At 44.6% G+C, this 18,331-nt stretch overlaps 1 protein-coding gene across 2 annotated transcripts; it reads left to right on the top strand.

Annotated features, from left to right (window-relative positions):
- The first annotated feature begins 3,936 nt into the window (after positions 1-3,936).
- On the top strand, positions 3,937-5,070 carry ACTRT2 (actin related protein T2). 2 transcript variants are annotated; one of them, XM_065575071.1, is made up of 2 exons: positions 4,063-4,081; positions 4,166-5,070. In XM_065575071.1, exons 1-2 carry the CDS (start codon positions 4,078-4,080, stop codon positions 5,068-5,070), a joined length of 909 nt encoding a protein of 302 aa, XP_065431143.1. In that variant the 5' UTR covers positions 4,063-4,077. The 2 variants fall into 2 exon arrangements, with proteins under 2 accessions (XP_005292832.1, XP_065431143.1); XM_005292775.1 differs by having other exon boundaries at positions 3,937-5,070.
- The last annotated feature ends 13,261 nt before the right edge of the window (positions 5,071-18,331 follow it).

Genomic DNA, 18,331 nt, shown 5'->3' with positions numbered 1-18,331 from the left:
GGAAATTAGAGATGGAGACCTCTGGTCTGTTCAATTCCATGGCCTTTGCAGCGCTGTTCCCTTGATTAAAGACCTTATCTTCAGTAATACAAAATAATCTGCTAAAATGATTCTTAATGTTAATTTTAAAGCGTTTAAAATAAAGCAGGGTGAGAGTCTACCGCTGGGAAACTGAGGCACAAAGGGATTACAAGTAAGTGACTTGCCCAAGATTTAGATAAAGTCTGTGACAGTGCCAGGAATTGAACCTAGCTCTCCTGCATCTCCATTCTGTGCCTTAACCCTGAGATTGGTTGGTGTGGGTGAGTGTGAGATCATCACCTACAGCAAAGAAAGCTGAGCGAGAGAGCACAATGGATATGAGAAAGATAGAGCATTAGAGAGATCAGGGGACATTGAGATGACCCCAGAAGGGTCTGGGAAGCTGAGATCATACTGAAGGGCAGGAGGGCCCAGTCATAACAGCTGCCATTCTGTGTCAGCCCAATGGTCTATCTAGTTCAGTACCTGCTTCTGACAGAGGCCGGTACCAGAGCTTCAGGCAGCGTGTACCGAACAGGGCAATTTTGAAATGATCCACCCTTGTCTCCCCCTCGCACAAATGCTGTGTCAGACGGTCCCGTTGACTTAATAACAATAAATACGAAGGGTACATTAAGAGACACCGCAGGCAGCTCCTAGCCCAGGCAAAAGCAGTTATGGAGCCCCCTTAGCACCCTCCTGACCACGCGCTGCTCTGTGGACTGGAGAGACCCCGGCATAATTTAGACAGCTGGGGATCCCTGGAGGGCTGTATGTAGTAGCTTGGTTCCTGATGTGCCTCCATGTCAATTTATGAGGGGGCCCTCAGAGGTCAGCCTGACAGCTGCCTGCTCCAGGGGAATGCTCCGTGACCAGAACTTTAAACGCCCAGGGTAAAACACCCGAGGAGGGGTGAGCATCTCCCCGCAGGTCTTTATTGATATAGTCATCGTTTGTGGGCTTGATCCAAAGCCCCCTGGAGTCAATGAGAGTCTTTCCGTTTAGGCCTTTGCATCAGGCCCCGTGTCTGTCTGTTTTTTGTGTCTCAGAGCCACATCTGGCCAGAGGAGGAAGAGAAGTGAGGGTATAATAAATATGTACAGTACAAAGCTTGTCCCAAGCCAGCTGCGGTTCTGGCATGTTGGGGTGCTACATGGTGACTCAGGAAGCCCTGGGGAGCTTGGAAACTCATTTCTGATAGATCCAAAGACTGGAAGGTCCAAAACTTTTGGAGCTTTTCTGATAACCCGGTAGCTAAGAAAAGGGACTGGAAATCTCAAAGGGGAGATCCAAACATTTCTAATAATTCATGGTTTCAATCAACTCTAAAATGTCAACATCTCTGCTGAGGCTAGGGACTGTAGAGGTGCATAACCCAGGCTGACTAACCGATGTTGGCTCTGCAATATGGCTTGGCTGAAGTTGGTTTTTATAGTATCCAAACTGGTTTGCCACTCCTTAATGTTATTTTTCCACACTAGCCTGTGGAAATGGCTAGCAGACTAACCACACTCGCTTGCACTCCCAGCAGAGAGACAGTCCATCCACCCCTCTCTATATTACCCTTGGGGTGGCAGGATGGTGCTGCACTGACCTCTCAGAGGGCCAGTCTAGACCGTGGGAAAGTTCTTGGCTTTATTGTCATATTTAAAAGTGGCTTAGCAAGAATTTATTTTGCTGGTGAATGTAACTTTCCAGATGAACAATTTTCATTTAAACGTATCAGTGTTCAACATTCCCAGTTTTGATCCATTTGGAGAATCCTTCCTAAACTGCCAGAACAATTCCTCAGGCCAACGAACAAGGGCTCAGAAGCCCCAGCTGAGATCAGGGCCCTTTTGTGGTCAGTGCTGTACAGACACATCAGGAGACACTGTCACCGCCTCAAAGAGCTTTCAGTATAAATTCAATTATAATAAAGTTCTGTTCCAGTGGAGATGGGTGACCTTAGAGAGGAGTGTGTTTGCTGCTAATTACTAAGTTTTATTTGCAGATCGTGGAAAATTATGACTACAATAATGGGTTGCCCCTGTATAGCCCCTTTCCTTTGAAGATCTCAAAGCATCAATTCCTCCTGCCAAGCATCTGTTTCTCTCTCCCTCACCACAACCCATCCCCATTTAACAACCTGAATTTTAAAATGATGTCATGTCAGAAGAGACACAGAGGCATTTTTAGCTTCATGTTTTTACATCACTGCTCTTTTCTGATGTTCGCCATCAAAGGGCTGAATAATGATTAAAAATATGTATATACTCACTTTTACAAGCCTGCCATGGACACTTGCATAGTGTTATAAATGTTCCAGACCTGGCTCTGAGCTCACTTACATGGATTTTAAGTAGGCACAATTCCACTCCCGTCAGTAGATTTACCCGAGTTCCAGAGTAACTGAGATCGGAATTAGCCCGCCATGTTTGTGAGAACCAAAGATTAATTAGGGGGAGCGGGTCAGGATTTTGGGTTGACCGGCTGAGTCGTCAAAAGGTCTAGACTAATGTTGATTATTGAAAGAAATATGACCCACTATCCTCTTATATATGTTCTTAAAACACTTACACAAACACAAATAAAATTGAAAAAACTTAACACCAAAGTTAAGCTACTGTTAATAATAATAAATGTAGACTGAAGCAATACAACTATTAGATCAAGTAATCAGTAAGTCAGTCTCAACAAATTGGCCTTACCCTTGATTCTTACAACTTGCACACTTGCATACTCCATCTACCTTGTAGCGCCTCCCTCTATGGTCTTTGGACAAGACAGTGGAGCCCTGCAACTTGGTTCAAACTAGGTCAGCCTTAGCAAGCATCAATTTGGAAGAGTTGTGCTTCAGTCAGCCATTTTTAAAATATTCAGTGTTTTAAATACCACAGAGACACTGAACCCAAGCCTCCCCGCTCCCCAAAATGGACACATTTGGGGAAACTGGCATGGACTTATCCTGGTGAAAAGGATTTGAGATGACCTTGGGTCACCATTTTATGGAAAATTCAACACAAAAATCCTGTTAAAAACAGCTGATGGGCTGGGTTCTTTTTCAACAACCAGTCACTCAACTTTCATCCAACTGCAAACGAAAAAATAAGTTTGAACAACTTATGATCCATGTCATTCTCACAAACAAGACAATTTATGGTAACCTTTATATTTTGGAGCTGGCCATTATTGCAAACAATAACCTTTACAGTAATCTTTCTATCTGGGAACTGGGCTGCAAGTCAAACACTTTATCTTCTGGAATCCTCATCTTGAGACGTTACTTTAAAAGCCATCAAGATGAAACCCATATAAGCAGTACAATATTTAAAATTAATTTAAGGTCTGTATACCAACATGGGCCACTTCTCTAGCATATTTTGGACTCTAGTTACATAGGACCCAAGCAACTGGGTGTCTGTTTTTCCACAGCTTTCTTTACCTCCTGGAGTTATTTATGGACTCAGAACATGGGGTTAAGTCTTCTCAGGATGTTTCCATCATCAAGGAACTGGATAGTCACGAGAAGACCAAATACCATGTTAATTGGGCATTAACAATGGAGTTAAAACAAAAATATAGTATAAGCAAATGCAAGCACTAGAACCTGTCCCCACTGTATGTGATGGTCTGGGACTATGTGTTGTGCCTCTGTTATAATTAATCTGGGAGAATAAGAATGGCTCAGTCATAGGGAGAGAAGCAAAACTCTTCATACTGGTGACTTTCAAGGCATTCTCTCAGGCCTTTGGGAAGGGAGCAATATTCATTAGGTGGCCATGACAAGCTGTTAGCTCAGGGGGACTCAGAGGAATGTTCCCATTTGTGACTCTCAAGAATCTAGAATATTTAACTAGACATTCTATGTCACCCGAGCAGAAGCACAGAGCCAGAGAGAGGGCTGCCTGGAGACTGCTTCCATCTTGCCAGAGAATGTCTGAATCCAAGATCTTAGATCTCCCCGCTGTGATTTTTGACAATGGATCTGGGCTGTGCAAAGCCGGCCTGTCGGGAGAGCAGGCACCAAGGTCAGTCATCGCGACTGTCGTCGGCTACCCCAAATCCAAAGCGATCATGTTTGGAGCTGGTCATAGGGAGTATTATGTCGGAGAAGAAGCCCAGTCCAAGAGGGGCATCCTGTCTTTTAAGTACCCAATGGAACATGGCATTGTTACCTCGTGGGAGGACATGGAGAAGATCTGGTGGCATTTGTTTAAGCATGAACTCAAGATGAAGCCCAGCGAGAGGCCAGTGTTACTGACCGAGGCGCCACTGAACACAGTGTCGAACCGAGAAAAAATGGCCGAGATCATGTTTGAAGGTTTCCAAGTGCCTGCCGTATTTGTGGCTCTGCAAGCTCTGATGGCCCTTTACGCTTCAGCCCGCACGACGGGATTAGTGCTGGACAGTGGCGATGGCGTGACCCTGACAGTCCCTGTCTACAAAGGCCACTGCTTGCTCCATGGTGTTTCCAGGCTGGATTTTGCAGGCAGAGATATTACTAAATACCTTGCTCAGCTGCTCTTGGAGACTGGATGTTCCTTCGTGAGCACGGCAGAGAAGGAAATCGTGAAGGACATCAAGGAGAAGCTGTGCTTTGTGGCCGTAGAACCCAGCCAAAAAAATCAGGAAAAGCCCAACAGGCTTGGACGGGAGTATATTCTCCCAGATGGCAATGCCATCAAGATTACCGACCAGCTGTTCAGAGCTCCTGAAACCCTTTTTGTGCCAGCTAATGCTGGCATCGAGGCACCAGGGATTGACAAAATGATCCTTCAAAGCGTTATGAAATGCGATGGAAATATCCACCCTGATATCATGAGGAATGTGGTATTGTCAGGCGGGTCGACCCTTTTCCGAGGTCTTGACGAGAGACTTCTAAAGGAGCTGCAAACTCAGAGCCCCAGCACAATCCCTGTAAAGCTCCTAGCGCCCCGAGATAGGATTTACTCTGTGTGGATTGGGGCTTCCGTCCTCACCAGCTTAACATCATTTAGGGACATGTGGGTCACGAGTGAAGACTACAAGAAAACTGGACCATCTGTGCTTCAGAGAAAATGCTTCTGAGAAGACCAACCATCCAGAAAAACACAACACCAACCTGAACAGCTGGAGAGCAGCTAATAAATCATCGCAAAAATAATTGATTTGTAGTAAGTGATTTTATGGCTTGGTAAAGAAAGAGCCCTTGTTCTGTGCCTTTTTTTTTTTTTTTTTGCTATCCAGCATGCTGGTTTTAATTCTATAAATGTGTTGATCCTTGCTGGAACTGCAAATAGTTTGTCAGACTTTTAAACTCTAGAGAACAAGCCACCTCCATTGTATGTCTGGGAGGGCAGGCTCACTGCCCTTCACCGTAAGCTACCAAAAGGTAGAAAGGGACTGCTGATGAAAAAATAGAGGGCTCTGGTGTACTGCTGACCCTTTGCTGTGGCACTGGAAGTCTCTTGTCGTAGCCATGGTGAGCCTGGAAGAAGCCCAGAAAGAGTTGAGCTTTTAAGTTTGTTTTTCTATATGAAATGAAAAGAAGTTGGTGGAGTTGTTAAAGGAAGGGCCTGGGAATTAAGATTCCTATGTTCTATTCCAAGCTATGCCATTGATTAGCCACACAACGCCAGGTTAATCACTTCACCCCCACTGTACCTCAGTTTCCTTTTCTATCGTTTACCCCTCTATTCAGATAACTTCCTACAGCACCAAGACGACGTGATGCTTAATTAAAATATGTAAAGTAATCTGAGATCCTTGGGTGAAAGGTGTTGATTTCTGGTTATTGTGGTTTTTTTCATGAGATCCCTGACAAGTTTTGCAGAGTTAGGAGCTCGGATGAAGTTCAAATATCCACACTTTTAGGTGCCTGTCTAAACAGGAGAACCACTACATAGAACCCACCTCTATATTCATGTCCTACTTCCAACTGCTAACTGCCCATAATAACTACTGCAGCAGATCTTCAACTGGTGTGAGTTGTGTTAGCTGAAGGTGAGGGGTGACTGTCCAAAGTAGGTGTCAGTGTTAGCAGCTGTGCCTCCTACCCCAGCAGCCCTGCTCCCCTAATGTGCAACTACTAGACTCTTTGGAGAAAGGCCTTGCAGAGACTGATCTAGATGATTCCGTTAAACAGAAGGGAAGGCTCTTCTGCTCACCTCAAGATGACTTTCCTTTCCACAAGCTGTGGCTCTGCTGTGCTGTTCCTCCCACTGTTCTGACTCCAGTAGCATGACCAGACAGCAATTTTGAAAAATGGGGACAGGGGTTGGGGGGTAATAGGAGCCTATATACGAAAAAGACCCCAAAATCGGGACTGTCCCTATAAAATTGGGACATCTGGTCACCCTAGACTCCAGCCTCTCTTCAGCCAGCACTGCCTGTTGTGCTGAATGCTGCGATGGTTTCATCACATTGGATAGCTGACCACAGGGCCTGGGATGAGACCCACCTAAAGGCATTTTCACCTGTGAACGCAGCTAAAGAATTGAACCAAAGAACTCACGAGGTAAAAGTTTAGTGGTTTAATTCGCAGCATCACCTAGCCCCTTAGGGCTGAGATTGTTGAGATATACGTTACTCCATTAAGTTAATGTGCATGCTCAGAGTGCTTACAGAGCTGTTATGAAATCTGATTCAGCGATCTTAAATCTTTGTTCTATTACAGTATGTTACCTTTTAGCAGCCCACTGGAAATGTGTAAACAAACGAGGTACAACTGTAGACAGTTTAAATATTTTACAGCTCACTGACTTCCATATGAGAAGGGATTTACAGTAACTTAAGTGTTCAGACTCCTGCGCCAATAATCCAATGCAGATAAAAATGCAAAACACATCGCCCTGGAAAGCATGGGAAATTTGACAGAATGGAGCACCTCATGGTTGTTGTCGGCATGGGAAAAACAAAGAGAACTATTTCCTTGCCAACACAGAGCCAGAGAGAAACACAATCACATGCCATTAGCAGAGAAAGTGAAGAACTCACCGACATCAATACACTCCTTTAATAACGTTTCACACCTAGCGGGCCAGAGAGTTAGCTGGTGTAAACCAGTGGGCGCGATGCCCATTTACAACAGTTGAGGATCTGGCCCACAGTATCTAGTGCCTTTTATATGAGGCTCTCAAGCCCTTATTAAAGTCACATGACTTCCACCCTGTGAAGTGGGCCTTGCTGATTCCATTTTACTGGCAAATGACTTGCTCACACAGCAAAACTGTAGCAGAGCTGCATATCGGACCCAGGAGTCTAGACTCCTAATCAGTTTCTTTAACCGCTGGCCTGCACTGATCTTCAAAGGGACCGCGTTTCCACTCTGTAGTGCTCACCTGGAATTCCTGCCCTTCTCTTATTTCAGTTTTACTTTAAGAAAGCCTTGGGTCTTTTACCTTAAACGTTTTGAAGTCGCACCCTCCTCCCAGCCCTGGGACTGCAACTGTGAAGCCATGACCCCTTACCTTAATCCAGTCCTGCCTGTGCTGACCCTCACCTCTGGATAGCTAGAGATCGTCATTCACCAAGGCCATTAGTCTTCCCAGCATCAAGAGAGGAAGGATGGTCTTCTGGTTTATACTCTGCATTGGGACTCAGGAGAGCTGGGTGTAATTTCTGGCGCTGCCACAGCTGCCTTGTTCACCTTTGAGCAAGCTACTTAATCTCTGTGTGCCTCAGTGCCTCACCTGTAAAATGGGGATCATAATATTTCCTTTGACTCACTTGTCAAGTTAGCTTGTAAATGCTTTGGGACAAGGACCATCTCGTATTATGTACAGCCCCTAGCGCAATGCGGTGCTGATTTTGGTTGGGGCCACTAGGTTCTGCCATAATAAATCTTTCACCAGCACAAAAATTGACTTTAAACTAGAGATGTGGCTGTGTGGGAGAATCTGTGCCCACATTCCCAGGCCCCTGGGCCTTCAAGAAATAACCACCATCATTTGAGAAGATGACACCGGGCTGTATAAACATATCTACTTACTACTGGCAATTCTCTCCCCCACCTCCCCCCACATCTAGCTTAGCTTCCAACCTAGCAACGGTGCCTCACTTTCTTTTAAATGTACATTCCCCGGGCTGAACAAATCTACAGGTTTTATTGCCCATGTCAGGCTGGGACGATGCAAACTGAGTACCCAAAACAATGTGGTTATTGTCACCCTGCCTACTGCTGGCTTCAAGCTCTTGAGAAATGTAGGAGAACTCTTCCCCCCCAGCCCCCACCCCCTTATCACATGCATAGCAAAAGGGTTGGGCTCAAACCTACACTAGACACATCATAATTTTCTCTGTTATTCCAGTAGCCTGGTTCCTTCCCCCTTCCCCTTTTCAGCAGCGTGAAAACTCTGATGTAAAAAAAGAGGTGACCACACTCCTATCCCTCTTACAGGTAGTGAGACTTTAAGAGGTGCCAGCAGGCAGCTTGTGCGTAAAGCAGGAAGTGAAGGATCTTAAGCCAGGCAGGTTGCTTTCCAGCTGAGTCTATTTCAGAAGGAGTTGGGGGGAAAAATTTGAGTGGAGGGAACCAGGGCAGAGAGAGAGAGAGAACAGGTCCATGCACACTCTGGTACATGCTAGCAGGAAAAAAGAATTGTTCTTAGGCACATGGGTCTGATACCTGGGGCAGTTCCTGTGGGCCACCTAGCCGAGTGTCCTGTCTCTGACAGTGGCCTTACCAGATATGTCAGAAGAAGGTGTAAGAATCCCTCACTAGGCAGAGAGATCTTTAGAGATGCCCTCATGACCCAGATCTGAAAGTGATCCCTTATCAGTGGTTCTCAAACTTCTGTACTGGTGACCCCTTTCAAATAAGCCTATGAGTGCAACCCCTCCCCCCTTATAAATTAAAAACACTTTTTTATATAGTTAACACCATTATAAATGCTGGAGGCAAAGCGAGGTTTGGGGTGGAGGCTGACAGCTCACGCCCCCTATGTAATAACCTGGCGCCCCCCTGAGGGGTCCTGACCCCCAGTTTGAGAACCCCTGCCTTACATAGTGTAGGAGAGAGGGGGAATATTGCCAGTAGAGGCAGAAAAATATCTGGCCTCAATTTCCTCCTCCTCTAAATGGATATAGTTCCATCAACTTCATTTACTCCAGTAGAGAGTTTGGCCCAGCTGCCTTCATTTTTGACCTTTGTGCTGCTGGGGGTGCATTTGGCTGTGATGAATTTGACGGTAAAGGGTTAAGACTGTTCCTGTGTTTTGCCCTGTAGAGGTGTTGCTAAGTTAAGTACTATTTTCCTCTTGTTGAGAGAAGTTCTGTATTCATTACATATACACAACCTGATTTTTATTAAGCTGTTCCACACAAGTATTATATTTTTTTTTTATTTGGAAAACTTCAGAGTGCCCTTTTTTCACACACACTAAAGTTAGCTTTGCTGAGATTCATTAGCCTCCTTTTCCCCAGTGTGTAAATGGATACCTCTCAGTTATGCAACTTCGAGGTGCACAACTATGAAAAGCAGCAGAGGCAGCCAAAAAAAGCATTGTTCTGTGCTCAGACGTGTAAAATATTCATATTCAATAATAATAATAAAAAAACTTAATAAACAATTCATAAAGGAAAATAGGCATTGTCACTCGGTTCCCAGGGCTGTAGCAGCAGCAGCTTCCAGGCCACAATGTTACTTGGAGTTTGAATGTTTTTTTCCACTCCGTTAATGCAGAACAATTCATTTGCAAAGGCCCAGATTTTTAGAAGTGGCCTCAGATTTTAGGTACTCAACGTGAGCCTGATTTCCCTAAGGGCAGCGCACCTGTGACTCAGATTTAACTCAGTGGGACCTGCACCAGGTGCTCAGACCCTCCAAAGCAAAGGCCTATAAGAGTTTTTGTTTGTTCATTTTAGTTCCTTATTATTTTTATTTTAACAGCACTTACATATCCCAACTGAGATCAGGACCCCTTCACGCGGGACGTACACACAGCAAGACTGCCCCTGTCTCAAAGCGCTTTCAGTCTAAACAAAGGGCAGAAGTACAGAAGGAACTAAGAGACTTGCTCAAGGCTTATGTGAAGTCTGTGGTAGTGCCAGGAGATGAACCTGGATTTCCTGCCTCCCCATCCCATGCCCTAACCACCCGATCATCCTTCCTCTGCGTATGTGTGTATAGAACCATTGCAGACGATTAGAGGAAAATGGAGAGAGACAGGACAATGCGTGGGCTAGGGGAAGTGGAGAATGAGAGCATGGGAGGGATCAGAGGAAGTTGAGATGACACCACAGTCACGGCCTGGGAAAGTGAGAGATCGTCTTGAAGGCCTGAAGGCCCAGTGCCATGAATACTTTCTCACACAAATTGTCTCACTAATACAATAACAATACTGTAAATCCTTACGGTGGAATTCTGGGTGAGCCCCTACAAGACTCAACATAGAATTCATAGCACTGGAAGAGGGGGACCACAAGGCCCCTTAGTATCCCTTAGATCATGGGGTGTTCTGGGGACTGACAAAACCTGTTACGCAACTTTGACAGTCCAAAGGGCATAAGTTACAGTAGCCTCCCCAGGCTGCCCTCTGAGCTGCAGGTGCTGCCCAAAATCTTCACGGTAGGTGGCGGGGAGGGCCTTCAGAAAGCAATCTTACTGTGCAACCTTGTTCTGCCTGCATTGGGGGAATCCTCTCCCACAGGGCTTTTCGGGTTCCTTTATGCCCCTCTTGTGCTTTTACCCAGTGTAAAGATCGAGCAGGGGTGAGGCCTGCATCTGTAGTGCTTCTTTTAGTGCTTCAGAAAGTTGTGTAGTATTATTACCCCTGCTTTACAGATGAGAAATCTGAGGTACCAAGAGGTTACGTGATTTGCGCCAGGTCACAGTGCCGTGGCCTGACCCAAAGCACATTGATGTCCGAGTTTTAAATCTTTCCATGGATTTCAGTAAGCTTTGCCAGAGATCCCTAGTCTATGGCAGACCTGGGAATGCACCTCAGATCCTATCTGCTGCCTCATGTGAGCTGGGATAACTTGCATGTGTAAGAGTTTGTAGGACCAGGTCCTGAGAACCCAGCAGCAGTGGAGAATGTTAAGGCAATGCTATAAATATTGCCCAAGAAAAGAGAACTAAGGCGCAAGCAGAAAGGTTCTGAATTTAAAATTATTGCGCCTGACAGTGAAATATTATGAAGATATATGGGAGTAAAGAATGAGAAACTCCAAAACAACCAATGCTTGAGATGTTTCTTTTATCTAAAATATAGCTGGCTAAATGTTTCACATAGAACAAGTCCCAGGGAACATAAATCAGGGGATGTAAGTTGTTTTATAAAGACCTCAAAATATAAGTTCTTTACCTCCCACATTTTTAGACCAAATATTTTAACTGGAAAAGTATGTGAGACAATAAGCGTACATATTACCTAAGTCTTTAATGATTGCTCTGACCAAACTGCTTTGTTCTATGCCCTTGGTTTAGTGGCTATATACAAGGAAAAGAATTTTTTTTAAAAAGCACTGCAGAAAACATGGATGGTGGAAAAATTGTGAGCTCGAGTGACAGTTTGAAAACAAGAAATGTGTTGTGACAGCTGTCTGTCACCTCTGGGAAGTTGTGTTAGGGGCGGGGGTAGTGAGGGAAGCAACATAACTGTGCATTCCCTGTGCAGACTTTGTTAAATACAGCCTCTGGGGAATGCCAAATATTAGCCCTGGGACTTTCTATAAAGGGAAATGGGGTGAATTAAGTATCTCCTCTGATTTTGGAGCAAAAATCCACACTTGGCTTTTGCTCCCACCATATTCACTGTTATTGGACACAGGGTGTTTTTCTTCCTGAATTACGCTTTTGATCCCCAGCTTAGTTCATGTATAGGAAACAGAATTAGCTCGCTGCAGTAACAATCAACCCACTGGGGCCCAGACTCCTTTCCGAAGGAGAACAGGGTAAAAAGACAGAGAGGAACTGGTATGGTTCTGCTGTGCAAAGAGGCAGCTCTCACGCATGGCTTTTGCACACTCCTACATGCCAAAGAACTGTACATCATGGGGGCACTTAGCTGTGTTAGAATAGGGAGGAGGCAGAGGATCCAGATGACAGAAACTGCAAAGGAGAAGTCTCTTGTGCTATGAGTGGGAGTGGCAAGACTGAATAGAGTGGGAGAGAAGAGATCATTGCTAGGTGAGTAGATAAGGGGCTATAGAGACGGGAGGTTAGTAAGGTCAGCTGGAGAGAGTCTGTGGAGGGTTTTAGCAACAAGGAGAGCGGGTTCCTGCCTGCGGGAGCAATGGAATTGTCTGAGGATGTAGAATGATGCGGTTGCTGAATTGAGATTAGACGCTATCTAAACCTTCCTAAAAGGCTCCTCATTTTTGATGCCTGATATTTCTGTGGCTGTGGTTTCTGCAAATGCAAACCATAACGTGGGGACATGTCTCTCCCTTTTGCAAGGCTCCCTGATAAATCCTTTCCCTGTCTTTGTAACACTTGGCCGCACTTTCTTTATTTCATATTTTTTAAGGCTCACATAATGGGAATGTGCTGAGCAGCACGAATCTGACTTGGGAAGTCAGCCGACCAGGGGGTGTCCATCTATGAGCCCCAGGAACTCCAGCAGGTTTTCTCCCCACCCATCAGAATCAGCTTGGATTCAGCATTTTGTCTCATTTTGCTATCTGCTTTATTCCTGTGTCTGAAAAGGGAGGATGTCCTGAAGCCTTGACATGGCTTGCCACATGAAACCACTTCCTTGCTATCCAAAAGTTCAGAACATCTGTCTTAATTTGTCTGGCCCTCAGTACTGCACTCTTGCAGAACTTGAGAATTTACTGCTTGTTTTTGCAATGAATCTCCCTCACCAAGAGTAAGGGGGAAATCTAGGGTGTTCAAACTTTTCTCTCACTCTGGTTCTCGAAACATTTTAGATCAAACATGACTCTGACTAATAACAGTGTCTCAGGCCAGGTCTTGCTTTAGAAACTTTTGCTGATACAGTAATGTCAGTCACAGGTGTGATTTTTTTTTTATCCACAGATAGTAGGTCAGATTCTGATCTCAGTTACACCAGTGTAAATCCATGCCATTCTTTGGATTATACTAGATTTACACTGCTGTAACTGAGATCAGAATCTGTTACAGGAGTGCTCTATATCTGTATGTAGGTAAATAGTTAATTAATGGATAAAGTGTCAGTAAATGGCACTCAGGAATATGGAGCATAGTTCCTGGATTTTGTAGTGTAGACCCCATAAAACTTGTTGTTGTGCAGTTCTTATATCAGCTCTCAACAGATGGTTCCAGCTGATGAGACGATAGCAGTATTCTGGGATGGATGAACTGTGATGTCAAAACTAGAGGAGGATGGTCCAGTGGTTGGCGACTAGCTGGAGACTTTGGTTCAAGTTTCATGTTGCCAGGGCCAGATTGTGAACACCTTGCTCACAGGGATGAGGACAAATGGTGCCCCATGAGTTAATGGGACTACTTGCCCACTGGTGGGAGGAAGGAGTTAGCAGTCTTGCCCCCTGTGATTATACAGATCAGGAACCCAGATAGCACTGAGTGCAGGGAGTTGCCTAAAACAGTGACAGTATGTCCCAGCATGCCTGGCTGAGACCATTCCAATTCAGCTGCTAATATACTTCTGGGTTTTAGCCCTAATCTTCCACTCCGCACGGAGTCCCCGGTCCTGCAACTCTTTATTTTCAGGCAGCCACGTACATTGCCTGGAGTGCCACGGAAGCCAACAAGGCTCCATGCAGATGCAGGGATCAGCCCCCGCACAGAGTCAATTTCAAGATTGGGGCCTGAAGGCCATTGAAATCAGTGAGAGTTTTAATCTGAATAAGGAGCATGGGATCCGACCTATATATGTAATTAGCTCTCCCCAAATTAAATAATGTTACTTAAAGAACTAAAGAGCCTCCCATAAAAACATGCTCTGAAATGTTCAGCATTGGAGCTAGTGCCACTGGTTTGATTTATGCATGTTAGTTTTATTTTCAGTTTATACTTGAAGAACTGTGTCCATGTCATAAGCAACCAAACGGGTGAGATTTTTTTTCCCAGCAGCCACATATGTGGATTAAAAACACCAATATTTCATGAAATTGCCTCATAATTTTTTTTTCACTAGAATGTCAGGAGGAATTCCCTAATTTCTAACCTGCTCCAGTTGGCACCAGCTCACATCTGAGCTCTAATATCAGTGGAGTTTGTAAAGTTTCCAGTTTTTCTGATGAGAAATTACATGAAACCAAAATAATTCTTTCCATGGGGGATTTCACTGCCACTTTTATTTCTAATATTCTGCCTCCTGGATTAGAAACCCTTTCTTGGGTATCTGATTTTTCATTGGCTGTATTAGCTACCACTATTTACAGTACATAGGCATCAACCCAGCATTTCATTTCTAAAGGAACTTGATTCCCTAAATGGAGTATCAAACATCCTATTCTGACTGCGTGTTCCCAGACAATTAATTGCAGATGGACCCTCCAATACAGTTGCACAAATCTCCTTAAATATTTCTAGTGACTGGAATGCATTTTGAGATATTCCCTAAGTAGTCAAATAAATATCCATCATAGAGAACTGGCTGTGGATAATTAAAGTGACGCGCTTCTTCTGGATAGTTATATTGCTAATGATCTTCAAAATCTGGACCAAACGTCTGCTGCTTGGATTTTTTTTCTTCTGTTCAAGTACCAAAGAGTGCTTCGGGGATTTTTTGGCAATGGTTTTAGAGCAGGAAAATAGGAAATGAACTGGAAAATTTGAAGACTACAGCAAACAAGAAAATTCTGGAAGGAACACACTATATAGAAGCACCCTGGCCATTAATAATATGGAAAGATTTCATTAAGAACAGAAAAGAAAAAAGAAAGTACTGTCAGTATCACTCCACACCGGAATTCTGCAGCAGGCTAACTTACAGAATGAGTTATTCCGAGGCTGGCTGCCCCAGCACTGAAAATTCCACTTCTCAACAAGAAAAAAAAAGTCAGAACTTTCTAATGTGGGGCAACTGGAATTTTTAAACAGTCGTGCCAAGGCTGGTTTCCTGTGCCCTGAGCCCAGATAAGTGGATTTTTCTAAATAGTTTCATTGTGGCAGAATTTGTTGGGCCTGGTTCATTCTCACCGTTGTGCAGGTGTCAGTGCAGGGACTGGTGTGTGTGTGTCTTTAGTGACTGCAGAGTTCAGTGCAGCCCCCAGACAGGCTAGTGTAGCCCTGCGTTGCACCCCTATTTTAATAGCCATTATAAGCTACTTTGGGGTGCAGAATTGCTATGGGGCAGGTCCACTCTGGCCCATTTCTGTCCCCAATTTGTCCCCTCCATGTTCCACGCCTGAGTCCCCACTATGCCCACAGCACCTGCAGAGATGGCACAGAGGTGCCTGGCATCTGAAGTGGGGGCATAAATCAAGTGTGCACTTACACCCACCCTACAACCCCTTTCCAGCCACTTGGCTTTTGCAAAGGGCTGTAGCAGGATGCTGACTCAATTCTGTTATTTCTTCTTTTCCGCTAAGCCTTTTGCCTGAGATCAGCCATAGGGCCTATCATCCAAACTCCTCTTCACACCAGCAGTCCTATTGGCCTCAGTGGGGCTAGTTGTGAGAGGAAGGATTACATGTGCAACTAACATGTGCAGGATTGGGCCCTTCATGCATTGATTGGCCTCAATTCCCATGGACTTGAGAGCATTTGGTAATTTACAGGACTGGGTGTTTATATCTGACATGTCCTCTGTTGGAGGATTAGCTGGCTCTGGTACTGGGACAGGTTCTGACCTAATCAGTCTTTGCCCATCTCTCACTGCTCTGATCCTGTGATTGTCAGCAAGGCTAATAGTACTTTGCAAACCTGTTGCACTTTCTGTTTGCAAGGCACTTTTCACAGTCACCCATTGATCACTCACTGCACTTCACTTCACTTGTTGTGGCTTCCAAGCTGCTCACCCCTCTGTGCCTCAGTTTCCTGGTGTGTAAAATGGGGATAAAAATGCTAACAGACCTCCAAAGGGAGTGGTGCGACTTAATGAACTCTTGTTTGTAAAGTGATGTGAATACTTTGGAAGGAAGGTGCCATGACGATCATTGCTCAGATAGGATCTGCTCCAATTAATTGCAAAGGAAGTAACTTCCTAACCCGCTTTTCTGTATGCGTTCCCCCAAAGGTCTGACTTCTGGAGGTGCCAGTAGACAGTAATCAAATGATGTGCAACTTCTGATATAAAAATTAAATGAAGTGCACACAGATCGATTTTACTGTATTTAATCATTGATTTGTTTATGTATTTATTTGTGGGCAAACAAACTCCATTAATATTTCAGCCACAGGACACCTTCTGTGCCATGCTGCATGGTCTGCAATGGGCCATTAGATGAGTGGCATCAGGACACAAAGGTGATTGTAGTTCAAATACAGGACGAGGGGCTAGAATTCTGTCCTGGGTTCTTTCCCCTGCTGTCCCAATGAGTCATTATTTGGCCTTTGGAAAGCCACTTAACCTGTCTGTACATCAGTTTCTCCATCTGCGAAAGAAGGTGACCAATATTCACAATAGCCCTGTTAATTAGAGCTAATTTGGTGGGGTGCTGGATGCCCCATTATTAATAATTATTATTTTGTATTATGGCAGCACTTACGGCTCCAGCTGCAATCAACGTCACCCTGTTCTAGGCAGTGCGCAAACACCCAGCAGGAGACAGTCTCTCCTTCAAAAAGCCTAAAGTTTACATGAACAAGACAGACAAAGAATGGGGAACTGGTGCACAGAGAGATCAAAGTCTCACAGGGAGCATATGGCAGAATGCAGAATTGACCCCAGATCTCCTGAGTCCCAGGCCAGTGCCTTAATCCCAAAGCTATCCTTCTGCCTCTTACTGGAAACTTCCATTGAAGGTAAAAGGCAAGATTAATTTTATAGGCACCAGCAGGAACCAGGCTCTGGCCCCTGTGTGGTGGAAAGTCTGCCTGGCTAGCAAGGATTAGGAGCAGCTGCCCACAACCCCCACTCTGTTGGAGCAGGGAGTCTAAAACCAGCTAATGTAGCCCAGAGATCGGGAGCACTGGCTGGAGAAGGGGCAGAGCAGCCTGGCCAAGAGATGTGCAGATTCTGGAGCCCTAGTTAGATTCTAAAGCTGCTCTTTCTCCACCAGCAAATGGTGGAAAGTGAGTTTTTGTCCCTCCGCCCATTGTTTGTTGAGGCTGCCCAGCATCTCACAGGTCCAGGCTGTGTGCATGTATAGAAAAGGAAAATCCAATGGGAAAGTCAAGCAAATGGGAACTTACTTTAGGGGCAGTGGCAGGAAAAAAATTGTCCGTGGGTCAGGACGAGAGTTGGTCAGGAAATGGGGACTTCTTCTACAGAAAATGTTGATGAAAATGGAAAAAAAAAAATTGTCAAAGAACCAAAAATGTTCAGCTGAAAATAAAGAAAAGGGCTTTGGGTTTTCAGTTTTTCAATTAAAATTTTCTGCAGGAAGTGGACACTTTTTGTGAAAAAATTGTTCCTTCCAAAACCCAATTTTCTCAAAAAAAAAAACCCATCTTGGATGGAAAATTTCCAGTTGGCCCTAATAAGAAGAGTGCGTTCAGTTGTGCACAGTAAAGGGAATTCAGCCCTGCACAAGGACTTTGCACTCAAGTCCCACTTAAACCCTCACTGTAAAGTTTAAATGAGACTGAAGTGGTGGATTGGCTTTGTACTGGCCCTCCACACTGGGTAAATTTCTTTCATTGTCCCTAGCCTTCAGGTTTGGGCAAGAAGCCACAACCACAGGAGCTCACCCTTGAGCTATTGTAACCAGTGTCTATTTGCATGGGATAAAAAGGAACTGGTGCAATCAGAAATGAACAAAATTATAGCAAAGTACCGCAAGTGTATGCTCGTAAGCCTGCGGAAAAGTAGAAGGGGAAAAAACCTCATTTACATCAGAAATGTTTATCTGCTCAGCTGTGCCAAGGCCCAGTGAAACACACAGAACCTGTGAAATTGTTTTGTGGAAGGCAAACAATTCTCTGTAGCCTTTCATCCCTCTATGGTACATACCTGCCCATTCTTCACTGGTGCTCCTCCTCTCCTGCATCAGAGCACTAGAAAGGCTCACAAGTGCCCAGAAAGCATCCGTTATCACAAAGGTTTCGGTTTCTGTCTAGCTAAAAATCTACTGAACTTAATATGTTTTTTGTTTAGAAAATGGTTTTGTTCTTTCTAATCCCCTATGTGTGATTGTCTGTACTCCCCATGTCTGTTCTAAGCAGAGTACACCGCATTAAAATACCCACCGCCGCAAAGTGCAGCAGAACAATGTATAATACCTGCCTTTGTCAGAAGTTTTTGCACTGTTATGTCACATCCTATACATCACATTTTTGGAGGAAGGTGGTTTG

Source organism: Chrysemys picta, chromosome 21, assembly GCF_011386835.1.
Source record: "Chrysemys picta bellii isolate R12L10 chromosome 21, ASM1138683v2, whole genome shotgun sequence".
Taxonomy (NCBI): Eukaryota; Metazoa; Chordata; order Testudines; family Emydidae; genus Chrysemys; species Chrysemys picta.
Note: the sequence above shows the minus strand (reverse complement) of the source record. Positions and strands in the feature narration are given on the sequence as shown.